Source organism: Mycena indigotica (assembly GCF_014461135.1).
Source record: "Mycena indigotica strain 171206Taipei chromosome Unknown Mind.scaff0009, whole genome shotgun sequence".
NCBI lineage: Eukaryota > Fungi > Basidiomycota > Agaricomycetes > Agaricales > Mycenaceae > Mycena > Mycena indigotica.
The window spans coordinates 3,431,083-3,454,644 of NW_023503008.1; the positions used below are offsets into that span (position 1 = coordinate 3,431,083).

The following is a 23,562-nucleotide window of genomic DNA, read 5'->3' on the forward strand; positions in this document are numbered from 1 at the left end:
AATCTGTTGGCCTGCAATAGAGGATATAAGCCTTTCACGATCGTCCGCTTGCGGCTTGGCATCCCTCGACGATCCCTTCCCTCTCCACGATCACGTGTCATACAGCGTTTACCTGCTCTCACCTTCGGCCATCTTGACCTGCTTGTGTTTGAGAGGGTAGAACTGTATGCGTTACTTTGAATTGGGCGCCTGAATTTTTTTTCGGTCGGCTGTCGAGCCTCTGACTCAATTACGTCGTCGTCAACAACTTTCTCCCTTCTCTCACGATGAAATCTTTTTGGCCAGCAGTTGTGTTATTCGCATTCACCCTTCTTTCCTAACTCGTTGCTAGATTCGACTCGCACAAAATTGTGGAAGAATACTCCCCTCTAGAACTTGTCTCCCAGCTCGGCATGCACTGAGATTTAGCACAGCGACGTCACTCCCGACAAACTTGAGGCTCTTTGATGATCCAATGAACGATTTGGTCGCGGAAATGACGCTTCCCAATGGCGCCGTCAGTTTACTCAAAGCCATCCGACTTCCAAAGGACTCTAACGAGCCCAGTACGGCATGTCTCCTCTGGGGCAACACCAAAGACGCGCTTGATGAGAGTGGTTTTCGGCCAACACTTCCCAGCGCTTCCGAGCCTGGAATGTACACCATTGGTCCGAGTACTTTGGCGGGAAAAGGCGTGTTTGCTGCTAGGGACATAAAACGGGGCGAGACAGTTGTGGTTGAGAGGCCATTACTTGTGATTCCAGCAGGCCAGCCACCAGAAGCGCTGGTGGATGCGGCCGAAATGCAATCCTGGCCCTGGTCAGAACTGAAGCCAATGATACTAGATGCGGCACACTTGTTTATCGCCACACGGCTCTCCAAGGATGAACAAGAACAAGTTTTAGCGTTAGACAGCTGCGACGGGTCTTTCTGGAACATCATGTCGCAAAACGCCATCGTCTTCAGCAACCCGCTGCCCGGCAACTACACTGCTGAACACAGCGCTCTTTGTTCTGATATTTCTAGGATCAACCATAGGTATTCTCAGCATTTTGTCGCCATTTTGGACTCAAGCAGCTTCTTAGCTGTACGCCTAACGTTCAAGCATCATGGGATCCTCAAGCCTTTGCTGTTTCTATCCACGCTCTTCGGCCTATCGCAAAAGGTGATGAGCTCTTAATTGCTTATGGGCCTCGTCATTTCCAACTATTCACTCGACATGAGCGCCAAGAATTTTTTGAAAACCAATACTATTTCAACTGCACTTGTCCTTCTTGTTCATTACCCGATGATGCGTCCGCTACGGATGATACGACACGACTAGCCATTCTGACGGATATGGTCAACACAGCAAACGAGATCGAGACGGTTCTTGACGAACATCCGGATGATGGCAGACCTGACGACTTGGAGAACGATCCTGTCGTTACAAGATGGATTGAAGACCGGGCATTGCCTAATGATCATGTGACTGCCCACAGTGAAGCGATCCTCGAGAGTATGAACAATGCCGGCGTAGAGTTGATCGAACTGAAAGTAATCCATTTCAACCGCTTGCTGGAGGCTTACATAGCACTTGGAAACGCGGAAAAGGCCAAATTCTGGGCAGCACGCCTGCTGGAGTTCTCACAGCACACAACTGTGGCTGCCCTCGGAGTGGAAGAGATCGAACGCCATGCAGCCGATCCAGAGAAAATAAAGCAATGGGGAATCAGGAGAGTTTAGGAGGGCGATGCGTCAGGGAGGAGGAGGCGTGGCATTATTCCGATTCAAACGCCCATGTCCTACAAGGTCGGCTCGGGTTGGATGTGCCACATTACGAAGCACGTGATCACGGTCGGTCAACGCCAAAAGACAGATCTAGACGGATTTGGAGGGAGGCAGTCGTTGAAGAACCTTGATGCATCTTGATGCTCGCAAATATTCTTCGCCCTGATAAAGAAATTGTTCGACAGACGGTAACAGCGCGCGGGGCTTCTCGGGACGGATATGTAGATAGTGTCTGGTAGCCAGTCCGTCAACCTTGAATCTTGCTCTTCTCCTTCTACTTCCATGGCGCCGAGCACAACAAAGAAACTTATATTCACTCCAGACGCAATCCCAGCGATGCCTGTCTTCTGCGAGTTTTCTCTTGAAGCTTTTGATGAAGCGGAAAATAACCGAGATATAGCCCAGGCAGCAGTGTCGAATGGAGTTGTCTATGTTTCTGGTAATATTGGATGCACCAACGACTTCAAGGTCGTCGAGGGCGGCATTAAGGCACAGACAGTAAGTCTTTGTATCCCTTAGCGAGCCTATACATATTTTTAGCGCCGTGCATTGGAGAACGTGTCAGTCGTCCTCAAGGCAGCTGGGTCGGGAATGGAACACATCATCAAAGCAAATATTTACTTGACAGACATGAGCGACTTCAGGGCAATGAACGAGGTCTATGCTGAAGTAAGACTCACCAACCACAAAAAGTGACCCTGTCCTAAACCGCCGCAGTTCTTCGATCCCGATAACATGCCCGCCCGCACTTGTGTTCAAGTTGTTGCCTTGCCGCTTGCTGGAGCCGTGTGAGTTTCCTTGGACATTCCCGATTTGCCCTTCTGAGGAAATACAGCTTTGAGATCGAATGCACTGCAGCTGTACCGCAGTAGTAGCCCGACAAGTAGTGGTTGTGTAAAGAGACAAATGTATGACACGTGACATTTTCGGCTCTGTCTGCCTCGAGTCGCGTACGCAATCTAGCGCACGCGGCGTTTTTTTCCTGTCTCCCACCATTGACCCATAATGACTTCGTCCCGACCGGGCTCGGGGTCCCGCTCGTCATATTACCAGTCGGCAGCTGGAAGCACTTCCTCGTCCCGGCCTTTTCTTGCGATGCTAAACCCCAGTGGTCGGCACTATCAAGGGTATACACAAGCCAACCAGTCTGTGCTGGAGGAAGACGAGCAACGGAGTAGCGGTGACGAAGGGGAAGTTAGTCTCAGAAGGCAGGAAGAGTCTATCCCACTCTCGAAATCGCGCCATGGCCACCATGTCTCGTGGGACTCTGGCCCCGCCGTCCTCCACCCAAATATCCAACAAGAGGACAATGACAACGGCGATGATGAGGTCCCCCCATCCAGCTTTATGGTCGAAACTACTTCGACTACAACGAGAGCTTCACGGAGTAAAGGCAAATCAAAGGCCAAGTCAAAGACCTCGTCAACTCCGACTCCAGTAGAATCGAGGTCGCGGCCATTGTACTCCATAGCGGGCAAGACACTTCCCTCTGTATTACCACTGCACACGACTCCTTCTCCTGACTCCGTCCCCCGTTCCGAAAGCCGAACATCCACAAGCAACAACGACCGACCAAATCGGCAAATGGGTGGCTTGGATGCCTACGAACGAGCCTTATGGAACTGGGTTAATGTCTATAATCTGGACGCATTCCTCCAGGAGGTGTATTTCTACTATGAGGGAAAGGGCATCTACAGTATCGCTCTTTCACGAGGGCTCAATCTATTGTGCGTCCTTTATTTGGCCCTCATTGCTCCGGTTATTGAAATAGTTTCGTAGAACGGTCGGATTCGTCATTGGATTCTCCACATTCCTACTCGGCTGTGTTGACTATTCACGCATACGACACGAAACATCCATGAAGCTTTCAGACGTTGTGGTTTCCCGCTGCGTATCCAGATTTTCTGGCTTCACACTCCTCTTCTTCATCCTCTTTATTGCGTTCTACGTCTGGCAAATCGTCGCTTTCGTGCTCAGTATATTCCGACTGGTCGACATGTACAACTTTTACACCCACCTACTCAAGATCCCAGACGAGGATGTTCAGACCATTGCCTGGCCAGAGGTCGTTCGTCGGATAGGCGCGATTCGTGAAGAAAACCCACTCACTGCTCTCTCGTCTAACATTCCCAAAACGAGCGACACGACGACAGCCAAGCTAGATGCGCACGACATCGCTAATCGCATTCTCCGACAAGAGAATTACTTGATAGCACTATTCAACAAGGACCTGCTGGACCTCCGGGTTCCGTTGCCTAATGCCTTGAAACGGTTTGTCGACACGGAAGCTCAAGGCAATGGCAAGATGCTCACCCGCGCATTGGAATGGAACCTGCGATTCTGCTTGATGGAGTACTTATTCGACCAGCACGGTGCTGTTCGCAAGGTTTTCCTCAAATCGAAGAATCGTCCAGCACTAATCGACGGACTCCGCCGCCGATTTATCTTTATGGGAATTCTCAACGCCATTTTTGCGCCGTTCATCGTGCTCTATCTGCTCATGTACTCCTTCTTCCGGTACTTTGAGGAATACCACAAAGACCCTTCAACGATCAGTGGTCGGCGATATACGTCCTACGCGCAATGGAAGTTCCGCGAATTCAACGAGCTGCCCCATCTCTTCTCGCGGCGGCTCAAAGAGTCCCATCCATTCGCCAACATGTACATCGGGCAATTCCCAAACGAGAATGTTGCGCTGCTCATGCGTTTCGTTGCATTTGTCTCTGGTTCCTTTGCTGCTGTGCTTTTCCTCGCCACCGTCCTTGATCCAGACATCTTTGTCCATTTCGAGATAACCCCACACAGAACGGTGCTGTTCTACTTGGGTGTGTTTGGGTCGGTATTAGCTGTCGCGCGGGGCATGATTCCTGAAGAGAACAAGGTCTTCGACCCTGAGTTCTTGATGACGGAAGTTATCGGGTACACCCATTACATGCCTGACGATTGGAAAGACCAACTACACAGCAAGCGGGTGGGTTCAAGCATTTCTTTTCTATTAGAAACTAAAAGCGCGTCAGACCCACACCGCATTCGGCCAACTTTTCGCAATGAAGATTCTCATCTTCGTAGAAGAGCTCGTGTCCGTCGTTCTAACGCCGTTCGTGCTATGGTTTTCTCTACCCGATTGTGCGCCCGCAATCATCGACTTTTTCCGTGAGTTCACGGTGCACGTGGACGGACGCGGGTATGTCTGCAGCTTTGCGGAGTTCAACTTTGAGCGACACGGCAACGTCAAGTTCGGCGCGCCGACCCAGATCGAAGACAAGCGGATGGTGTCGAACGAGGGCAAGATGGAGAAGAGCTTCCTGAACTTCAAGGCGGCGAATCCGGACTGGAGTCCCGCAGATCCCGCTGGCTCGCTATACCTGAGCCGGATTGCGGACTTTAGTGGCTCACAGTTGCCCAGGCGACGTGATTTGGGCCAGTCCACGGTCCAGGACTACGATAGACTGCGACAAAGTCAGCGGAGAAGGGTTGTGGGTGGGCTGGCGGGGAGTATGCTCCATATGTCAGCTCTAGCTGGGCCCCATGCAACTTCGTCATCAGTCTTTGGCAGGGCGTCAATGGCGCAAACAGCCGTTTTGGGCGAATCGGCGGCGAGTATACCAACCACGCCCAAGACACCGAGACCCGAAATTAAGACGGAGGACTTATCGGCAGACGGGGGTGTTGGGAGTGGTTTGGGCGAGTCCTATGTCGATGGGGCCGGCGGAGCGGGCCGGACCGAGCCGGATGAGGACGAAGAGAGGTTGGAGGACGACCGCGGGGTGCTTGGACTGTTGGCGCAGATTTATGGCAGGAGAGAAGGTGCTGCCCGCGTAATGTGATTATCTAGACGAATTGTAATGTTTTTGTCGACGATATAAAAGTACTTGGTGATATTTAATGAACGCGATCACGTGGTATTATTTGAGTGGAGCGGTAGTGCGTCCATGCGGTTCGTAAACCAGCTCTGGATACTCTCCTTGTCGTTTTCGGACGTTTTAGTCCACAGTGAGTGAGATGGGAGGACGTGGCCTTGTCCTTCGGCATGAGCACGAATAGCCATATACGAGTCAAAAGCCAATTTGAACTGCTTGGCGCGGTAAGACTGGTGGGGATGGTCGGTCCTATCGCAGAGCATTCGATAGAACACATGAGCCCTCAGCTTCGGTCGTTCCAGCGTCATCTGGCGACAAACTTCGAGTATGCGCAAGGTCACGACAGCGTTGATGTGTTGCGTTGAGCAAGGCAGGTACCCCTGGCGGATACAACACGCTGCCATCGTTCCACACTCTTTCATAAGGAGGACGCTTCCCAAGCGCGACCCTAGGTATCCTCAGTCAGGAGAAAATAGGACTATTAGATAGTTTACCGGAGATGTCCACGATTATGACCTCGTCGATGCTCCCTTCAACTTCTGTTTCCACTGGGAGCGCAAATGCGCTGGGTATGACTCTATCCCCAATATCAGCGGCCCAGAGCAGGTACATAGCCGTCATTCCAGGTCGCTCCAGCTCAAACAATCTTTCCCGGTTTCGTTTGCTGGCAGTGTATTTCCGATGGTTTTCCTGCCTGAGTGGTAGGTAAGCGAGTCAGAAAAGAGAGAAAGCAGGGGACATCGGCCAGCGCACCGTCTCGCGTGCCGATCCAAGAAGTCTTTTAGCTCCTGCCCCCGCATGTTTTCGCACTGTCGCCATATAGAGTTTGCTACTGGTTTTTAGTGAGACAGCGCGCGGAAGGTATTCACCAACGTTCTCGTTTCCGGTACTCCTCTATTTTCGCGTTATCGCGTGCTATTTCTGCCTGGATTGCGGCATGACCTTTTATTAGGCGCGTCCCTTCCCCGCGTGGATTATCGGGTGTGCGAAGCGCAGGCAGTCTGATTGCTGGACGGTTGGCTTTGCGGCATGCCTTTTTCAAGGCTTTCATCTCGTCGGAGTGCGAGCGTCCGTACATCGAGGAAAGAGCAGTGTTGTTGAATCACGGTCACATGTGATTGATGATTGATGATTGATGGTGTGACCGAACGCGATTTTCACATGCAATGATATAATCTATTGAGGCAAATGCCTTCCACTCGCATTATATTCGAGTATGACGAAAACAGGTATACTTAGCATCTAATTATGATCTTACGGGACCTCTATAATGTCCGAGTAGGCTTGGCTTGCTTCCGAGTCAGCGACCCATGGGGAAGCACAAGCGGGAAAGGTGGCTGGTGCATCGATGCATCCTCATGGAGCACATAGTCCTCATCAAGCTCTGGTTCGTCAATACCATGGCTATATGTCCTTCAGTTCCCCGCCCAACATGAACATTGGCACAATACCTCATAGACATGTGGCCAGGCATTTGCGGGAAAGATAGTGGCTGGCGGCAGCCAATCTTGGCACACATAAAGTCGAGTGCATCAACACAGTTCACGCCATAGCCTTTTTGCTCGAGAGCCTCCGCCGCTTCCGACTCGTCAGCGTCCAAGAGCTGCCAACGGGCAGTTTCCTTCGAGGAAGTGTGGTACATGTCGTGGAGAATCTAAAAAGAGCCAGTAAGTGTTAGAAACTCGCAAGGCAAGCATGACAAACCGCTTTTCGCCACCTGAAGACGCTCTTGCCAGACTTGTGTCGACACGAAAGACATTCGAGCCATGCACGAACGTCTTCCATGTCCTGCAAGGTCGTGCGAACAACATCTAGCTCACAAGCACGGACAATAGCCACAGCCGACGCGACCGCCTCCGGGAAATATGAGATTCGCTGTCCGTCGACATCCCATGGCTCTGAGTCGAGGTTGCTGTACAGCTGGATTTCGTCGTCGTCCTCATCGCGGTTTCTGTGTCCATGTCCAAGGGTCGTTAGACAGGCATGAGCTAGAACTCGAGGGTATCCGATTGGCTCGCTACATTCCGTGCAGCGGAAGAACGTCGTCGCGCGTTCAAGAATGGTTGGATTCTTAGACTCGCCTGAGGGAAGCAAGGTGAGAAGATGTTGCATCTTGGCAAGACGCCAGTCTTCTGAGAGTTCAGGCAAGTCGGCTACAAGAGACTCAAAACTTTCTTCAGACGTGTAGGCAGTTTTGGAACGATCTAGTAGAATGACTTTGACGCTCGGCATAACGCAGAAGTCGATCGCCCGAGGGTTGATCTCGTCAAAAGGTCGCTCGGCAAGATAAGACTTGAGGACTTCAAGAAAGTGTCGTTGCCGGGTTTTGAGTAACACTTTGCGCTTCTTGCGTTCCATCTTCCCTGTGATCTCTTGCATTAGTTGCGACAGGGTGGGTTGTATGAGCCTCCAGTCTGGTAATGCATGGATCAGTTGCAAGCCAAAGTCCAACACAGTCGTTGTACCCTCGTCAGTGAGCATCTCCACCGATTTGACAAGCGGATGTTCGGAAAGTATCGTGGGTGAACTGCTATTGATATATTCCACCTGTTCGCGGTATCCCATCTGCTCCAGACGTCGACAGATGCTATATGGTGTCAGTCTTGCTAGAACCCTAGCGTAGAAGGTGCATCGTACGCGTCCTTGCGTTTACCACGTGCAGCGTCTCGTTCCGCCATCTTTCGTAGATCTCTTCTTGGCCCCGCCTTGACTGCGAGAAAGGCGTGCTGAAAACTAGAATCAGCGAAGATTACTGGTCAAAAAACACCGGACACACATCTTGCCTCTTCTTCACAAAGTCTTTCCGACTGGTAATGTACTCATCGCGTTCAGCGTCTTTCCCTTTCAGCTGGTTTATTTTTGCAGTAACTTCTTCCGCATCTTCGTAACTCGATACCGTTCCTGAGCAAATATCAGTAAGCGTGTCCTCGCTTGGCAAAACACAACGACATACGTGGGTATCCCAACGATGTGTTGACATCCGCTTGCAGCACGAGTTCGTTGCATTGCTGTACTTGAAGCCCAGCCATGGTCTGGATCACTTTATAGTAGTCGTCGAAGCGGCTGTAGATGCCTCAGTTTGCGTTGAACGTCAAGCGGACTACGCACCGTTCCTGGAGACACGAACCACATAGTCGCGTCCTGAAGGCCCACAGAGTAAGCTCGGTTTTCGCCAGACATGCGTGGCAATGCTCTGAGAATGCTAGATTGACATATTGAGGCTCGTTCATGTCGTCTGGAAGTGGAGGCAGATCGGGGTCGTTCCTCAAGGCGGCGGTCCAGATAAAGCGTGCCGAGCGCGACATGATGTGGTTGCGCAAGGTTTTAGTTGTGCGTGCCAAGTTCAGGACGTCGAGAGGGTCGAGATGAGAGAATATCTAAGCAGACATTAGTTCCCCCCTAAGTTAATGGCTGACGGGCTTACCTCAAAGAGTACATCTAGAGGCATTTCCTGGAGGAGCTTCAGTTTTCCTCGAATTATTACGCTCTTCTTGGGCAAAGTGTAGCCCTTCTTGCCACGTCGTTTCGGAGGCATGAGTGCACAAGAAAGAAAGGAGAAACGCGTGATCGCGTGCTGTCACAGTGTCACGCCAATTGTGGAAGGCTTGCCGACTGAGCGGCCCACGTCCCAACTCAGATCTTACCACGAACCGTGGCGGCAGTTTTCCGGTTTCAAGGGAATAAAAAGCCCGCAATGGAACAGCGCTACTTCAATGTCTCAACTGGCACTCGTCTTCGAAGGTAGTGTGGACAGCAATAACCTGGAGGCTAAGCTGACGTTGACTTGAGCCCGGGGTAAACATGTACTCAAGGAAATAGCCATCCCTGAGCCTTCCTCTGGACTGTTACAAGTTCGAGTAGAAGCTGCCGCGATCAACCCTGTGGACGTTAAGATTTTTGACAACGACCGTCGTGGTTTCGTGCAGCATTATCCGACTGTTCTTGGTTGGGATGCAGCAGGAGAGGTCACTCAAGTTGGTCAGAATGTGGCCAAGTTTAAAGTTGGAGATCGCATTGCATTTCTCTGCATCCCAGGCTTCAGTCGCGATGGAGGCAAAAGTCATACTTGTCGTGGCGCCTTCCAGCAGTATGCATTGGCGGACCAGCGATTCTCAGTGAAAGTAAGCATTAGTCTACTCATCGTTAAATTCCACTCAACCCGCTCCAAGATCCCCGCCGATGCTGATTATGCCTCTGCTGCCTCTTGGCCCATGTCGAGCAACACTGCAGCTGGCTCACTCTACAAACACTTCAAACTGACAGAGCCCTGGCTTTCTGGGGGTGAAGGGGCTTATAAAGGTGAAAAAATCTTGATTCTCGGCGGCAGCTCCTCTGTTGGCGCGTATGGTAATACCTTTCATTCATTCTCAATCCAATTCACTCATTTTCCCGAAGCCATCCAGTACGCTGTCCTCTCTGGCTTCCACGTCCTCACAACTTGTTCGCCCGTCCATTTCGGCTACGTCAAATCTCTTGGCGCTGACGTCGTTATCGACCGTTCCGCGTCCGATGTCGCCGCTCAGATCATCGCCGCTGCCAGTGGTCCGCTCAAATTTGTCATCGATGCGATTAGCATTCCGGTTACCCAGCTCCTGGCTACACAAGTCCTCCAGGAGGCCGGCAAGCTGAATCTCATGCTTTCGCCCGATCCGTCTCTCAAACATGTCCTCGACGCCAAGAAAATTCAGCTCCTTTGGGGGGCAGGGATGCAAGGATGGTACATCAGTGAACCGCTTTGGGATGCAGCAGAAGTACATCTTGCGAGTGGTCTCATGAAGTTCAATCATGTCACGGTGCTGAATGGTGGACTGAACGCTTGGGAGACGGCATTTGAGATGCATCGCAAAGGCCAAGTTAGCGGGACCAAATTGATTTTGGCGCCTCAGCAAACGGTGCGGTAACGCTGAAACTGTAATAGTATGTTGAATTCTGGTAGACAGGTACATACTAAGGCAAAACTCTGATCTAGAGTCCCTGGAAGGAAAATTTCCGGTCTACCGTCCTGTTTCCGATATATCTTATCTTTGCTTCCGTATCAGCCTAGATCAAACCTCCTAAATCTCGCATCAGTTTCCGAAACTGACTAGTTCCTGCTTACGATGACCAGTGGGCCACTCCCTATTAATCATTGTATAAAATGACGGGAAGGTGAACCACCCTTCTTCAAGTTGTTGCTTTCGACCTCCACCATGTCTGTCGGTGTCTACGATTCCAAATCCCTCCAGCTTGGCTGCCCCAGCCTCTGGTTCTACTTTGCCCGCGAGCAATTCCTTCCCAGCCGACCCAGTCTGCGCACCGGATCACAACTCGCTGGCAAGACGGCCATCATCACGGGGAGTTCCACAGGACTCGGCAAGGAGGCTTGCACTTTGTTTCTCAACCTCAAATTGTCACGTCTCATTCTCGCAGTGCGCACTGTGAAAAAGGGCGAGGATGTTGCTGCCGAGTTGCGCGTCAAATTCCCCCATGCGAAGATCGAGGTTTGGGAGCTTGAGATGTCATCCTACGACTCCGTCCAGGCTTTTGCGAAGCGTGTAGACGCCGAACTCGACCAGTTGGATGTGGCTGTCCTCAACGCTGCCCAGGCGTGTTTCGACTACGCTACCAGCAGCACAGGTCACGAGCGTGTCATCCAGGTCAACTACCTCTCCACATTCCTCCTCGCCATTCTCTTGTCCCCCATCATCAAACGTAAACGCGCCCCCGATTCCCCCGGTCGTATCACCATCGTCGGCTCTGGCGTTGCATACTACTCCAAATTCCCTAATCGCAACAGCGTTCCATTACTCCCTTCCTTCGACACCGACAAAGACTGGGACTTTGACGAGCGGTACAACGTCTCCAAGCTCCTGGGCCACATGGCTATCCTTAAGCTTGCGCACTATATCGATCCCAAGGATGTCATTGTCAACGTCGTTAACCCAGGCTTCTGCAAATCCGATCTCGCCCGGGAGGCTTCGGGAATGATGTTCGTGATGTTCACCCTCATGAAAACCTTTGTGGGGCACTCTTCCGAGGTCGGTGCGTCGACCTACTTGGATGCGGCGGTATCCCAAGGGAAAGACTCGCATGGATGCTTCATCTCTGGCTGGGCAATCAAGCCGTGAGTCCCCAGTTTGGAAGTTTGAACTCTACTTACAAACATTCTCACAGGTTTGCGCCACCGTTGTACTCGCCAGAGTTCCGCCCCGTCGTAGACCGCCTGTGGGATGAGACGTTGCAGGAGTTCGAATTCGCCGGAGCCAAGCAGATTCTGGAGCACATGAGGGACTAGAAAAGTATTTCTGCCGCAGTAATTAGAGCTTATTATCAGCCTGAATAGCAAAATTTAAAGCGCAGATCGGATGCAAATATTTGATCAGAGTCCAAACACCGAGAAATCCAACCAAGTTCACGACCCTGCTGCTCAATGATTAGATTGCCGCTATACATCTGTAAGTATGTCAAGTCCAGATCTCATCCTACAATCACAGCTCTGCCCTCTCCAGGCCCTTCCACCGGCCCTCCACACTCATTATCCTCGCCAACCGTGCATGGTTCTCAACCTGGACCGGCTGGTACGGTATGCTCTCCCCGTCAATGCTGATAAACCCGCTCTTCTCGCGGGGGGTACAGCGATAGACCTCCACCTTGTAGTAGTACACGTCGGGCAGCCGCATAAAGCGGCCCTCCTCCTGGCCATCCATCCCAGTCAGACTGGCGAATGCGCTTCGGGGCGGAACGATAACGACGTCAATCAGCCCGTCGTCGTCCGCCATGGGTAGGATCATGCTGTCGCGACTAAGCCAGGGCAATTTGCCCGCGCAGACAAACTGGACCGAAGTGCGGAAGGTATGCCAGCCAGGGGTCAGCGGAGCGGTGATGCTTGTGTGGATTGTGCCCAAGGGAAGCTGGGAATCCGTGCTCCCAAACGATAGTGGTGGCATTTGCGCGTCGGTGGGCGGTAGTGTTGGAGTGCCGCTCTCCCGTATTGGCTTTGTCTCCCGCAAAGTGTTGTAAGCGTCGGCCATCCGCCGTTTGTCGCTCTCGACGACCTTCATCGTGATCTCCACTTGGTATTTCGCGCCAGTTAATGCCCCCCCAGATGTACCCCAATACGAATCGAATTCCACCAACGAATCGAATCCATTCGGTGCCCATGTCGAGGTCTGCCATCAATCCGAATGCTTGTGAGAGGAAGCTAAATCGCCGGGTTGAGCCTTGCGATACTGAACAGATATCTAATGGCATCGGATGGCCTGCATATATTTGAGCAAAAAAAGAAGTAGAAGGGATCAGAAAAGACCTTTGATGGCATTGAGGACAGCAAAGCTAACGTCGTCGACCTTGTCTGGCCCCATGAGGTTGACCGAAAGCGCATTCCCACTGCCAGCTGGAAGCGGGGCGATCGGGATTCGTAATGCTGTCCGTGCATCGGGACGACTGGCCAGTCCATTCAACAGTTCGCTGACGATACCGTCTCCGGAAAGCGGGGCAAGAGCATCATAGAGGGACAGATCGAGGTTGCGGGCTACATTCGCAGCGTTGGTCGGGGAAGAGACAGGGCCGGTATCTACCTAAAATCAATGAATGAGTTGTTGAGTAAGAAGTAGACTCACATTGCACATCGACAACACTGCCTGCAGCAGCAAATATCGGCTCGACTATGTCTTGCCAGAGTGTCTTTGCGTTGCCTTGGCCGCCGTGTGGGTTGACGAAGACAAGGAATCGCCGTTGTGGCTTTATACCTACAAAGAAGGTCAGCAGCATGAAGACCAACCAAAGACTGCCCACACACCTTTATATGCTCGCGTTTGGACAGTCTCCACCCAGTTGAGCAGCGCAACACCGTGTGCCGCAGTCACATCGCCCGATATCTGGCGTAGGCGTAGTTTGTTCTTCTTTCTTGTCGACAAACACGAAAAGTCGAACACGCTACTCCGTCCGCCAGGCGTAAGCGCGACGGAGGCAGAGAGCACATGCAGATACGGGACGAGTTCGCTGTCTAGAAGACGATGAGTGCTCGGATTAGATAAACCAGGGACCAAACAGACGGGGACGGGAAAACACGCCAGCTGCTCGTCGTCAATCGAAGCAAGTGGCCCAAGAATATGTGTGTGTACCTTTGGAAATAGCAACCCTCACACCGTCCTCTTCTATTCTCAAGCTTGTAGTCACCCCGTTCTCCGAAAATATCAATTCTAGCCCGTCATCAGACAGCCGCGACGCAGCCTCTTGCGCGAGCGGCTCGTATTGTGTGGCCCGGGTTGGCCAAAGGAACGACAGAAAAGACAAGAGGGCGACCATGAAGGGCGTTCAGCCCAGAAAAAGTGGGGGATGACCGGAAGAAGGCAGCGTTAGAAATCACAAGCCATCCCGAATGATATAAAAAGCGAGCGAAAAAAAAAGTACATTTATACTACACTCTTGACCGCCTTGAACTTGATCTTATAACTTCTGCTGCTCTCGTCCCACTCGGCGGGTTATAGGGCGACATTTTCTCCTGCTGCGTCAGATCATGCTTAACTGATTTTGCCCTGGTCCCGTTGAGCGGAAACGATTCGGCACTCGATTCTCTTGAGCGAATGGTGGACCAACGACCGCTGCGCAGCTCAGACCCAAACCGCAAAGGTCCAGCAGAAAATACATCAGGCGAAAAGTTTTGCTGTTCGTGTACCCGTCGCCCAGTCGTATAGCTGATGGGTGACTTGGAATCGCGAGTTCCTTCTGGTCGTCGACTACCCATTCTTCCGCTTCGAAGACTGCCCAGAATTTCCCGTGCTGAATCGCGTGGGTAAGCGGTAGGCCTTGGGACTGGAAATGCCAAATCCGTTTGGCCGTCGTCTGTCTCGAGTGACTGCTGCCGTTGAACAATTATACGAGAGTTCGTGGGGACTGGAGGAGGGGGCATAATCTCTTCTTCTTCTTCATCCTGTGGTGGCTCTTCGGAAACGCCACTCACATTTGCCAGCAGTTCCTCGACGTTGTTCTCTTCTGCTTGTGTTTCTGACTGACCCTGTCGCTCGTCCTCAACAGCACCCTCTTGTTCAACCCGCTCATCATTCTCAACTACAGCTTGTAGTTCCTTACCCTTCTTATTAACACCCCTGCGTCTTTTCTTGCCAGCCGTGACGATATTATCAGCCACAGGCCCGACAGATCGGGAACGGGACCGGGTATTTCGCGCAGGCATATCGTTCATGGGCTTTTCTTTGCTCAAGATTTTCGCTTTGTCTTGACGTCTTTTCCCTGTCGGTTTTCGAGGCGCAGGCGACGGCGACGGTACAGGCTGAATATTATCTTGAGCTTCGATGGGAGGTAGCTGCAGGCTTGGTTCGACTGGTGGGTCAGAGAACAAGGGGTCGTAGCTTTGAAAACTGGGGGATTCTTGAATGGCTCGCAGCGGAATGAGGAGAGCAGACGTACCGTTCAGGAGATTCTTTTTGAGGTTGCGCTTTCTGTTTTCCCTTGACCTTGTTTTTGTTCTTCTGCGTGATTTGCTCTGGCCCTTTGCCCTTGAAAGGTGGTCTTGGATCTGTTCGTGGACGCTTCGGGGTAGGTTGGGATTCATGCTCTGATATTCGTCGCTTGAGGTTTGAGGGTACCACCTCTTCTTCTTCCTCTTCCTCTTCCTCCTCTTCTTCGTCTTCATAATCATCAAAATATTTAACTCGTTTCACTGCTCTTCGAGAATAATCGTATCGCTGATGTGGTGCAGTCCATTCGCTTGCCCGCAAATTCCGGATCTGTGCATCGAACCAAGGCTGATTTTTCTTATATCGTTCGCGCCAGCTTTGCCAGGTGTGTCGCTTGGCCCAGCCATATTCGTCTGGCATGACGACAGCCTGGATATATCTGAGTCTAAGATCTCAGGAAGGTTAAGACCCACATTCTCCACGAGCCGCTGGTAAACAGCGTTGCCCAGTCGTCCACCGTCTGACTTGTCGGGTATGAGGACTCCCAAGTAATGGATCAATTTGTCGTCGTCTTCAGCACTAAACTCGATTCTCCTGTGGACGAGATCATTCGATAGCCACAAGCGAGAAAGAAGAGGACACACATTCTCCCCGGTCTTGTGGCCCCACCCATAGCTCTTTGGATATACACATGTTGACAGCTTTCGGTCTTGATGCATTGGTTGACCCACCCCATCGCCTCCACATAAACACGGGCGAGTTGGGCGTTCGAGTGCGTCTTGTACGCGTGTCTCAGCTTGTCGCGATCCCCAGATGCGGAAGTCGGATCGACCAGAATAACGTCAGCCTCCTCGTCAGTTTCAACCACTATTCCGCCGTGGGTCTCCAGCTTGTCCTGTAGCGCCTCTCTTGCACCCGCGTTGTGGAGACTCTTGTGGAAGAAGAAGCACATAGGCGCCCCGTCGTCGTGGGCGAAGATCGCCCTCCGGAATCCCTCAAGCTCTTCATCGTCGGACATGGGTGCTGGTGATGGTTGATGGTAAGTGTGAAACGATCACGTGAAAGTCACGACTCATCGTTTCTCGTTGATCAACTCCACAGATTTTTGATCCCTACATAAGAACGATCTGGACACACTGCATCCCACTGCCAAGGCCGAGGATCTCGAGCTAACGCTTCAGGTTCAGTTTCACATGCTATTCCCGCTGAACCTCCTTTTGCGCTCCTTTACTCAGTCTCGGGAGTCTATAAACTTGAAACGAGTGGCAATCGTACACCTTCGCTGGCCTTGATATGGCACGAAGTGTCCAACGCACCAATTCGAAGCCTGTAAACCTCCGGATTATAATGCCTCCAACTCTCAAAGGCGCCGATTCCGGTGATTCGTCAGACACTCGTCGACCGGCACACAGTGCAACGCCACATGCCACATACGAGCTGGGCCTGAAGCTCGCTAGTCGAGCAACCGGGGCACCTGGCGTATTCGAACTTCTAGATCAAGTGGGTTCGGGTAATACTTGCATCCAACGCTATCTAAAGGAAATCCTTCAACCTTCCAGCTTCGAAGCGCCAACACGCCAGCCGCGGCGACTGAAATACTCTCTGAACTTGAAGCCGCATGTGGCACTACTCGGCGGGATCTAGTACGAACGCCCTCGGTGTTTGAAGAGCGTAATTGGCGGCCAGGGAGTGTTGTGGTTGAAAATGGGTGAGCATACGTTATAATCACTGTTTCGTTCAAGGGTTTAAGGACACCAGTCAGCGTCATGGACGGATGTGCAAAAGCTGCAGACCGTACGGCACGTTCGATTGGGATGAAGAGATGCAAATCTGAATCTGTACACCAATCCATGCTATTCAATGTTGTTGTTACATTCCTCTTTTTGAAACTACACCTTTCACACATTTTTCACTACAACCTGCAGACCACTCGCAGCAGACAAGACTGCTCTGAGACCGGAGCCGGTGATATCGGCGTCCGCAGCAACGCCCCAAGCGCTGCGCTTCTTCTTTCCGGCTTCCTCGTAAACGAGCTCGACATACGAAGCAGCGACGACGTCTGCGCCCTCTCCCAACGAGTGTTCAGAGTACTCTCGCAAGGTCAGAGTGCCCTCGATATGAGTGTGTAGTGCCGCAACCATGGCTGACAGAGGTCCGTTACCCTGCCCACGAATGGGTCGCACTTGGCCGTGGAACGACACCTCGCCAGTGATCAGGCGACCGGCTCCGTCGCCAACATGCTCCATCTTGAACGATGGCAAAGCGATGGCGGGTTGGGCGGAATCACCAAGGTCGAATGAATATGTGTTCCGGAACAAGTCTGTCAATGTGCCAACAGATATTTCTCCGCCCGCATCTCGCGCCGAGCGCTGGACAACCTCGAAGAATGCCGCTTGGAACCGTCGAGGGAGCTCCAGGCCAAGCACGTTTACGATCACACTCGCAACATCGGCTTGTCCCGATTTGGCGTTGAACCCAACGGTCAACTTCAGCTCGGGCAGGGCACGGGCACCGATATAGTTATTGACTGCGCTCAGGACAGCACGCAATCCAGAGCCCGCGATGTCTGAGTCCGCGCCGACACCCCACCAGGATTCGGCTGATTTGCGGTTGCCGCCCGGGACAAGCTCAACGTAGGTAGCAGCCTTAGCATTTTGCCCGTCTTCCTCGTTGATGATGTGCTCGCTATACTCGCGAAGAGTCAGGTCGATGTCAAGATGTGTCTTTAGGGCATCCAACAGTGCCGACAGGGGTCCGTTTCCGTCGCCCCGAATGACGCGCAAGACACCATCGACAGAAATCGTGCCATCAAACCTCCTCCGCTCGTCATCGTCCCCAGAGAGGTCTGACGGGTCCGCGACCGGCTCGCTGGAGATTTTGAAGTTGCGCAGCGACAAACGGCCCTTGTACTTCGTTCCCCCGTAATGATATGTCTCTCGGAAAGCAGTGGTAATATCGTCGACGGTCATTTCGCGCGCCTCGCGGTCTGAGATTTCCTGGACAACATGGTAGAACGCAATTTGCAGCTTGCGAGGTAGATCCAAAAGCAAATGTTGTTTGATGAGGTAAGCGATACCGCCCTTGCCAGATTGAGAATTGACACGAATGACAGCTTCGTAGTCCATTCCCAGGTCTTTAGGGTCGACGGGGAGGTATGGTATGTCCCAGTATTGGGGCTCGCCAGTCTTCGCCGCTTGCTCGTGCCGTATTTTCTGCGCCTCGAAGCCTTTTTTGATGGCGTCCTGATGGGATCCAGAAAACGCGGTAAACACGAGTTCACCGGCGTAGGGATAGCGCGCAGGAATCGGAAGGTCATTACATTTCGTGACAACGTCAATGACACTCTGGAGGTCGCTGAAATCGAGGTTGGGATGGATGCCCTGGGTGTAAAGGTTGAGAGCAAGATTGACGATGTCCACGTTGCCAGTTCTTTCGCCATTACCGAATAGACACCCTTCGATGCGGTCGCCGCCGGCCAACAGACCAAGTTCAGCAGTTGCAGTGCCCGTCCCTCGGTCGTTGTGGGGATGGATACTGACAATGACCTTTTCCCGCTCAGTGATTTTGTTGCAGAAGTTTTCGATCTGGAAGAAGTTAGGGACAAGTTTGAAAGAAAACTGTGCCCACCATGTCCGCATAATGGTTAGGCGGAGCAATCTCAACTGTGGCAGGTAGATTGAAGACAATGCGGTCATCGCCCGTTCCAGCCTTTCCCCAAGCGGTCTTGACTGCCTCACAGATCTCAATGGCGAAGTCGGGTTCGGTCTGGGTAAAGGTTTCCGGGCTGTACTCGTAGCGGAACTTGGTGCCGTATTTTTGGGCAAATTCCTCGGTCAATTGGCGGACGATTTTAGTGTGACGGACAGCCAGTTCGACTGTTTGTTCTTTTGAGTTCCGGAAAACGACGTTTCTGAATGTCGGAGAAGTGGCGTTATACATGTGGATGATGGCGCGTTTCGCTCCAGCGACTGAATCAATAGAGCGACGAATGAGATCCTCCCTGGCCGGGGTCAAGACCTTGCAAGACACTGAGAATGCTGTTGAGAATATGATAAATAGCACTCACTTGTATCCAGACATCGTCTGGTACTTCGTTATTCTCAATGAGACCCCGAACAAAGGAAAAGTCGGTGTCGCTAGCTGCAGGGTAGGCAACCTCAATTTCCTTGATTCCACACTTGACGAGTTCACGGAAGAAGAGGGTTTTCTGTTCTATCGTCATTGGGTTGGCAAGTGCCTGATTTCCGTCGCGCAAGTCCGTCGACAGCCAGATCGGTGGAGCACTGAAGGTTTTTGAGGGCCATGAACGGTTGGGGAGAACCAAGGGAGTGTAGGGTCGGTATTTTTGTGAGGGATCGGGACTATTGGCGTCTTCGTTTGAGTGCGAGCTGTAGTGGTAGGCAATAGTGCTAGACTCACAGCATAGGCATGGTCGTGGATGGGGGTCAGGAAGAAATTTCTCTAAATTCGGTGGAGCACCGGCCGACAGGGCCGAGATCGTCATCGAGTCACGTGACGCTTCTTTTGACTCGATTTCGATTTGGCCTTTATCTGCTTTATCGATCTTTCGCAGTCGCGTCCATGGCGTTGACTTTATCGTCTAAACAGACTCCTTTCCCCTACGCTGCAGCCGCTGTTGCCCTTTGGTCTGGCAAGGCTGAGCTCGTCTTTGATGAAAATGTGACACTTGAATACAACGGCCTCTCTGATGAGGAGCAGATCGTACATTCGCTTGTGCAAGTAGAAGATAGTTCGAAGGTACTTGAATGTTTATTTACAACTTTGCTCTAACCGAGGGCAGTCTCCTGCGTTCTTCGCGCTTGCAAAAAATATTTCCACGCTTACAGTTGTTCCCCAAATTGTTACTGCACTCGATACTCTCGACGACCATTTCACGTACCGGACATTCCTTACTGGTCACAGCCTTTCCTCGGCGGATTGGATGCTCTGGGGCGCGTTCAGAGGTGTGCAACAAAGCATCCAAAAGTTTTTTTGACGATCAACTCTATTCGTAGGAAATTCACGAATCACTGGAATCCTCAGGAACAACAACCATCCTCATCTTCAACGATGGTTCTCCCACATCGACTCCCTCGAGACATCACAAAACGTCCAAACCAGTCTAGCAGCGGCAAAGGCCCATAAGGCGCGTACAACAAAAACCGCAGCCTCCTTCGCGTTGGGTCTGGCCAATGCTGAAGACGGCAAAGTCGTGACGCGTTTTCCGCCCGAGCCCAGCGGCTACCTCCACATCGGCCACGCAAAAGCAGCTATGCTCAACCAATATTTTGCGAAAATGTATAACGGCAAACTCATCATCCGTTTCGACGACACCAACCCGAGCAAAGAGCGTACCGAGTTTGAAGAGACCATTCTCGAAGACTTACAGCTCTTGGATGTCCACGGTGATGTTGTCACGCATACATCCGACCACTTCCAGAAACTCTACGACTATGCTATCCAAATGATCAAGTCTGGCCACGCCTATGCGGACGACACTCTTCAGTTACAAATGCGCGACGAGCGGATGAACGGCATCCCGTCCTCCCATCGAAATGACTCGGTTGAATCGAACTTGGAGCGTTTTGGCTGGATGTCGGAGGGTTCAACTGAAGGCCTGCGATGGTGTCTCCGCGCCAAAGTCAGCTTCGACAACCCAAACAAAGCAATGCGAGACCCTGTCATCTACCGATGCAATGTCCTCCCGCATCATCGCACCGGAGACAAATGGAAAGTCTATCCCACATACGACTTTGCCTGCCCTATTGTTGACTCGGTTGAGGGCGTTACTCACGCGCTGAGGACAAACGAGTACCGGGACCGAAATCCACAATACGAGTGGATGATCGATGCCCTGGGGCTCCGCAAAGTGCATATCTGGGACTTCAGCCGACTGAACTTTATCTACACACTGCTGTCGAAACGCAAGCTACACTGGTTCGTTGATCAAGGTCTTGTTCGAGGCTGGGATGACCCGCGGTTTGCCACTGTACGGGGTTGGTTATTCCCCTCTTTCCCTCCTTCCTCCAGTAAATGACGTGTAATTTAGGCATTCGGAGACGTGGGTTGACTGTCGAAGCCTTGCGACAGTTTATGCTTGCTCAAGGTCCTTCGCAATCTTATGTCTCGCTCGAATGGGACCAAATTTGGGCCATGAACAAGAAAATTATTGACCCCATCGCGCCAAGACATTGGGCCATCACCACCGATAAAATGTCAGGAATCGCTGCCCACCATTAGTCCCCACTCAAACACTTTTTTTCCAGGGTCCCAGTAACGTTAACCAATGGCCCATCGACAGCAGAGGTCAAAACTCTCCCGAAACACAAGAAGAATGCCGAGATAGGCGAGAAGAAGACCGTTTTCACATCGACGATCTTACTGGAGCAGGAGGACGCGTTGTCATTCGACGACCAGGAGGAGGTATGTTGTTCACATATGTGAACAATCAGTTCTAACTTGCGAATAGATAACCCTCATGGACTGGGGTAACGCTATTGTGCGCTCAAGGACCCAGGACAGTGACGGGAACATTACTTCGATTAGCATGGAGCTGCACCTTGAGGGCGATTTCCGCAAGACAAAGAAGAAAATCACTTGGCTTGCACAGTCCTCATCGACCCACACGCTCGCTCCGATTGTTCTCCTCGACTACGACTACCTCATTACCAAGAAGAAGCTCGAGGAAAACGATGACGTCGCTGACTTTGTTACCCCCGAAACGGAATTCCGCATTGATGCCGTTGCGGATGCGAATGTGGCGGATTTGAAGAAGGGCGATATCCTCCAGTTCGAACGCAAGGGTTATTACATCTACGACGGAGAGGTAGACGGGAAGAAGGAGTTCATTTGCATTCCAGATGGACGAGCTGCCAGTCTCGCGAGCAAAGCCGGGACTACAGTTGTCACCGAGCCGCTTCCAGCTGAGCCTGTAGCTGTGGAGGCGCCGGTACCGGTGACCACCATGTACCACATGGACCAGATATATGCTGGAAACGTTGAGACGGGGAATGTGACCAAGATGTACAAAGTTGACAATGTTTATCTGTAGCAAGTTTTTCAAATATTAGCAGAGACAAAAGACGCCGTTTCATCACGATGTCACGTCACGCTCAGGTTTGTTTTCGCCTCGATGTCCCACTCTCGTGGCAGAAGGAAAGGTATGCGCCACTTAACGAATGACCCTTCAAAAACATTTCACACCTCTTAGCCGAGTCTGAGCGCTGGAAACATCATCAAGGTACCCCGACTCGTTTGACTTGTTTCCCAGTCGAAGAGACGCGATCCTCACGTACGCTCGCGGATTCGAGTTGGTTCCTTGTTGTTCATTAATTCTCTCGCAGCTGTACGCGCACTAAACCCGCAGCTCGACATACTCGAAAAAGCCTTCCAAGACTGCGCCGATCCATCCAAGGCCTTCACCACACGGGTGCTTCAGGAGCTCGCTGCCCAAACTGGACTGTATGTTTGTTTGCGTTCTGACTTCTCTGCCCTCATTTCACCAAATGGAAAGGAAAGTCAAATGGATTCGAGCGTGGTGGACGCGTACTCGCCTCCGATTCCGTTCGCACCCTGAACTACGATTTAACAGCACTCTCCATGGGCCCAGTCCGCTGTCAAATCCCAGCATTACTGCAGAATCCTTGCCTGACCTCAAGCCGGTTGATGAGTCGCAGTGGCCAACACATTTTCTGGTGTCTAGAATCGAAAGCAAGCCGACTCCTCCTCCACCACAACCTCGCCCAGTCCGTTCAAATGCAATGCGCTCCCCTCTCGCCCCGACTTCTGCGAATCCCAAAACACTTTCAAACTACCCTCCAAAAGCCACACTATCATATCAAAATGTTTATCCCACCCACAGCATGCGACACGCTCCGTATCGTCTTCCGTCCAATTCTCCTCATGATCGTTCACTACCTCGCACTTCTACAATGCGTCCAGCAATAACACCATCGCACCCGCAAATGCCACAGAGTCGACCCTCACAAAGCCACATCCAACGTCAACGTATGCAACACAATCAATACCCCCCTCAAAATCTGGCTTTTCATCAACATCAGCACTTCCACTTGAGCGTAAGATCGCTGATCTTTGTTTCCTTCCACAAGAGCCGATTCTTTTTCAGAGCAACTGCGTGTCTAATATGAACGACCAGAATCAAACACAACCGGATTTGTTCCAGCAAATTATGCGCAATATTGAAGCTGAAAGCGAGAACATGGTTCCACAGGATTTAGAGTTGAGTGTAGGATCTGATCCGTCTCGTGCGCAACTGCCGACGTTACCGCAGAGCAATGGCATCCTGGCGGCGGACAACAACAACGACAGTTCTGAGGACTTGTTCATGCAGCTCATGCGCGAAGCGGTTGCTGAAAACGAAAACAAGTATCAAGCTATTCTCGAGGTACTTGTTTCCGCTGCTTTCCGACGTGGCGTTTTGAGCATGTTCAGGACGCGACGAACAGACAGTTTTGGGGTGTGGGCAATAACGCCACGACAGTGGACGAGTTTTTGTGTTTCTGAGTAAAGGATCATTCGTATCTTGCACTTTGTACATC

At 51.7% G+C, this 23,562-nt stretch overlaps 11 protein-coding genes across 11 annotated transcripts; 6 read left to right on the plus strand and 5 right to left on the minus strand.

Annotated features, from left to right (window-relative positions):
• Positions 1 to 2,031: 2,031 nt before the first annotated feature.
• On the plus strand, positions 2,032 to 2,541 carry MIND_01086300 (YjgF-like protein; the record flags this gene model as incomplete). Its single annotated transcript, XM_037367434.1, has 3 exons — positions 2,032 to 2,247; positions 2,290 to 2,418; positions 2,467 to 2,541. The coding sequence occupies 3 exons, from the start codon at positions 2,032 to 2,034 to the stop codon at positions 2,539 to 2,541; spliced, it is 420 nt and encodes a 139-aa protein (XP_037216828.1).
• Positions 2,542 to 2,754: 213 nt separating this feature from the next.
• On the plus strand, positions 2,755 to 5,576 carry MIND_01086400 (uncharacterized protein; the record flags this gene model as incomplete). Its single annotated transcript, XM_037367435.1, has 3 exons — positions 2,755 to 3,476; positions 3,529 to 4,720; positions 4,767 to 5,576. 3 exons carry the CDS (start codon positions 2,755 to 2,757, stop codon positions 5,574 to 5,576), a joined length of 2,724 nt encoding a protein of 907 aa, XP_037216829.1.
• Positions 5,577 to 5,644: 68 nt separating this feature from the next.
• MIND_01086500 (uncharacterized protein) lies at positions 5,645 to 6,687 on the minus strand (the record flags this gene model as incomplete). Its single annotated transcript, XM_037367436.1, has 4 exons — positions 5,645 to 6,057; positions 6,104 to 6,303; positions 6,363 to 6,438; positions 6,483 to 6,687. The coding sequence occupies 4 exons, from the start codon at positions 6,685 to 6,687 to the stop codon at positions 5,645 to 5,647; spliced, it is 894 nt and encodes a 297-aa protein (XP_037216830.1).
• A 187-nt stretch (positions 6,688 to 6,874) lies between these two features.
• Positions 6,875 to 9,171, minus strand: MIND_01086600 (F-box domain-containing protein; the record flags this gene model as incomplete). Its single annotated transcript, XM_037367437.1, has 8 exons — positions 9,034 to 9,171; positions 8,718 to 8,986; positions 8,563 to 8,672; positions 8,386 to 8,510; positions 8,247 to 8,335; positions 7,314 to 8,196; positions 7,061 to 7,263; positions 6,875 to 7,013 (listed from the first exon to the last, which is right to left on the minus strand). Exons 1-8 carry the CDS (start codon positions 9,142 to 9,144, stop codon positions 6,875 to 6,877), a joined length of 1,929 nt encoding a protein of 642 aa, XP_037216831.1. The 5' UTR covers positions 9,145 to 9,171.
• A 49-nt stretch (positions 9,172 to 9,220) lies between these two features.
• On the plus strand, positions 9,221 to 10,510 carry MIND_01086700 (GroES-like protein; the record flags this gene model as incomplete). Its single annotated transcript, XM_037367438.1, has 4 exons — positions 9,221 to 9,350; positions 9,399 to 9,730; positions 9,779 to 9,956; positions 10,005 to 10,510. Exons 1-4 carry the CDS (start codon positions 9,323 to 9,325, stop codon positions 10,508 to 10,510), a joined length of 1,044 nt encoding a protein of 347 aa, XP_037216832.1. The 5' UTR covers positions 9,221 to 9,322.
• A 288-nt stretch (positions 10,511 to 10,798) lies between these two features.
• MIND_01086800 (uncharacterized protein) lies at positions 10,799 to 11,883 on the plus strand (the record flags this gene model as incomplete). Its single annotated transcript, XM_037367439.1, has 2 exons — positions 10,799 to 11,712; positions 11,763 to 11,883. The coding sequence occupies 2 exons, from the start codon at positions 10,799 to 10,801 to the stop codon at positions 11,881 to 11,883; spliced, it is 1,035 nt and encodes a 344-aa protein (XP_037216833.1).
• Positions 11,884 to 12,076: 193 nt separating this feature from the next.
• MIND_01086900 (DAGKc domain-containing protein) lies at positions 12,077 to 13,895 on the minus strand (the record flags this gene model as incomplete). The annotated part of the gene is made up of 7 exons (XM_037367440.1): positions 12,077 to 12,757; positions 12,819 to 12,847; positions 12,895 to 13,161; positions 13,208 to 13,336; positions 13,387 to 13,593; positions 13,643 to 13,663; positions 13,712 to 13,895. 7 exons carry the CDS (start codon positions 13,893 to 13,895, stop codon positions 12,077 to 12,079), a joined length of 1,518 nt encoding a protein of 505 aa, XP_037216834.1.
• A 112-nt stretch (positions 13,896 to 14,007) lies between these two features.
• Positions 14,008 to 16,022, minus strand: MIND_01087000 (Myb-DNA-bind-2 domain-containing protein; the record flags this gene model as incomplete). The annotated part of the gene is made up of 4 exons (XM_037367441.1): positions 14,008 to 14,965; positions 15,015 to 15,433; positions 15,478 to 15,598; positions 15,649 to 16,022. The coding sequence occupies 4 exons, from the start codon at positions 16,020 to 16,022 to the stop codon at positions 14,008 to 14,010; spliced, it is 1,872 nt and encodes a 623-aa protein (XP_037216835.1).
• An 880-nt stretch (positions 16,023 to 16,902) lies between these two features.
• MIND_01087100 (Pyruvate carboxyltransferase domain-containing protein) lies at positions 16,903 to 19,434 on the minus strand (the record flags this gene model as incomplete). Its single annotated transcript, XM_037367442.1, has 4 exons — positions 16,903 to 18,588; positions 18,632 to 19,021; positions 19,071 to 19,365; positions 19,424 to 19,434. 4 exons carry the CDS (start codon positions 19,432 to 19,434, stop codon positions 16,903 to 16,905), a joined length of 2,382 nt encoding a protein of 793 aa, XP_037216836.1.
• A 151-nt stretch (positions 19,435 to 19,585) lies between these two features.
• Positions 19,586 to 22,055, plus strand: MIND_01087200 (Glutamate-tRNA ligase; the record flags this gene model as incomplete). Its single annotated transcript, XM_037367443.1, has 6 exons — positions 19,586 to 19,762; positions 19,806 to 19,968; positions 20,020 to 21,000; positions 21,054 to 21,219; positions 21,271 to 21,427; positions 21,474 to 22,055. The coding sequence occupies 6 exons, from the start codon at positions 19,586 to 19,588 to the stop codon at positions 22,053 to 22,055; spliced, it is 2,226 nt and encodes a 741-aa protein (XP_037216837.1).
• Positions 22,056 to 22,136: 81 nt separating this feature from the next.
• MIND_01087300 (uncharacterized protein) lies at positions 22,137 to 23,531 on the plus strand (the record flags this gene model as incomplete). Its single annotated transcript, XM_037367444.1, has 6 exons — positions 22,137 to 22,164; positions 22,215 to 22,295; positions 22,348 to 22,465; positions 22,518 to 23,079; positions 23,130 to 23,408; positions 23,456 to 23,531. The coding sequence occupies 6 exons, from the start codon at positions 22,137 to 22,139 to the stop codon at positions 23,525 to 23,527; spliced, it is 1,140 nt and encodes a 379-aa protein (XP_037216838.1). The 3' UTR covers positions 23,528 to 23,531.
• Positions 23,532 to 23,562: the final 31 nt, after the last annotated feature.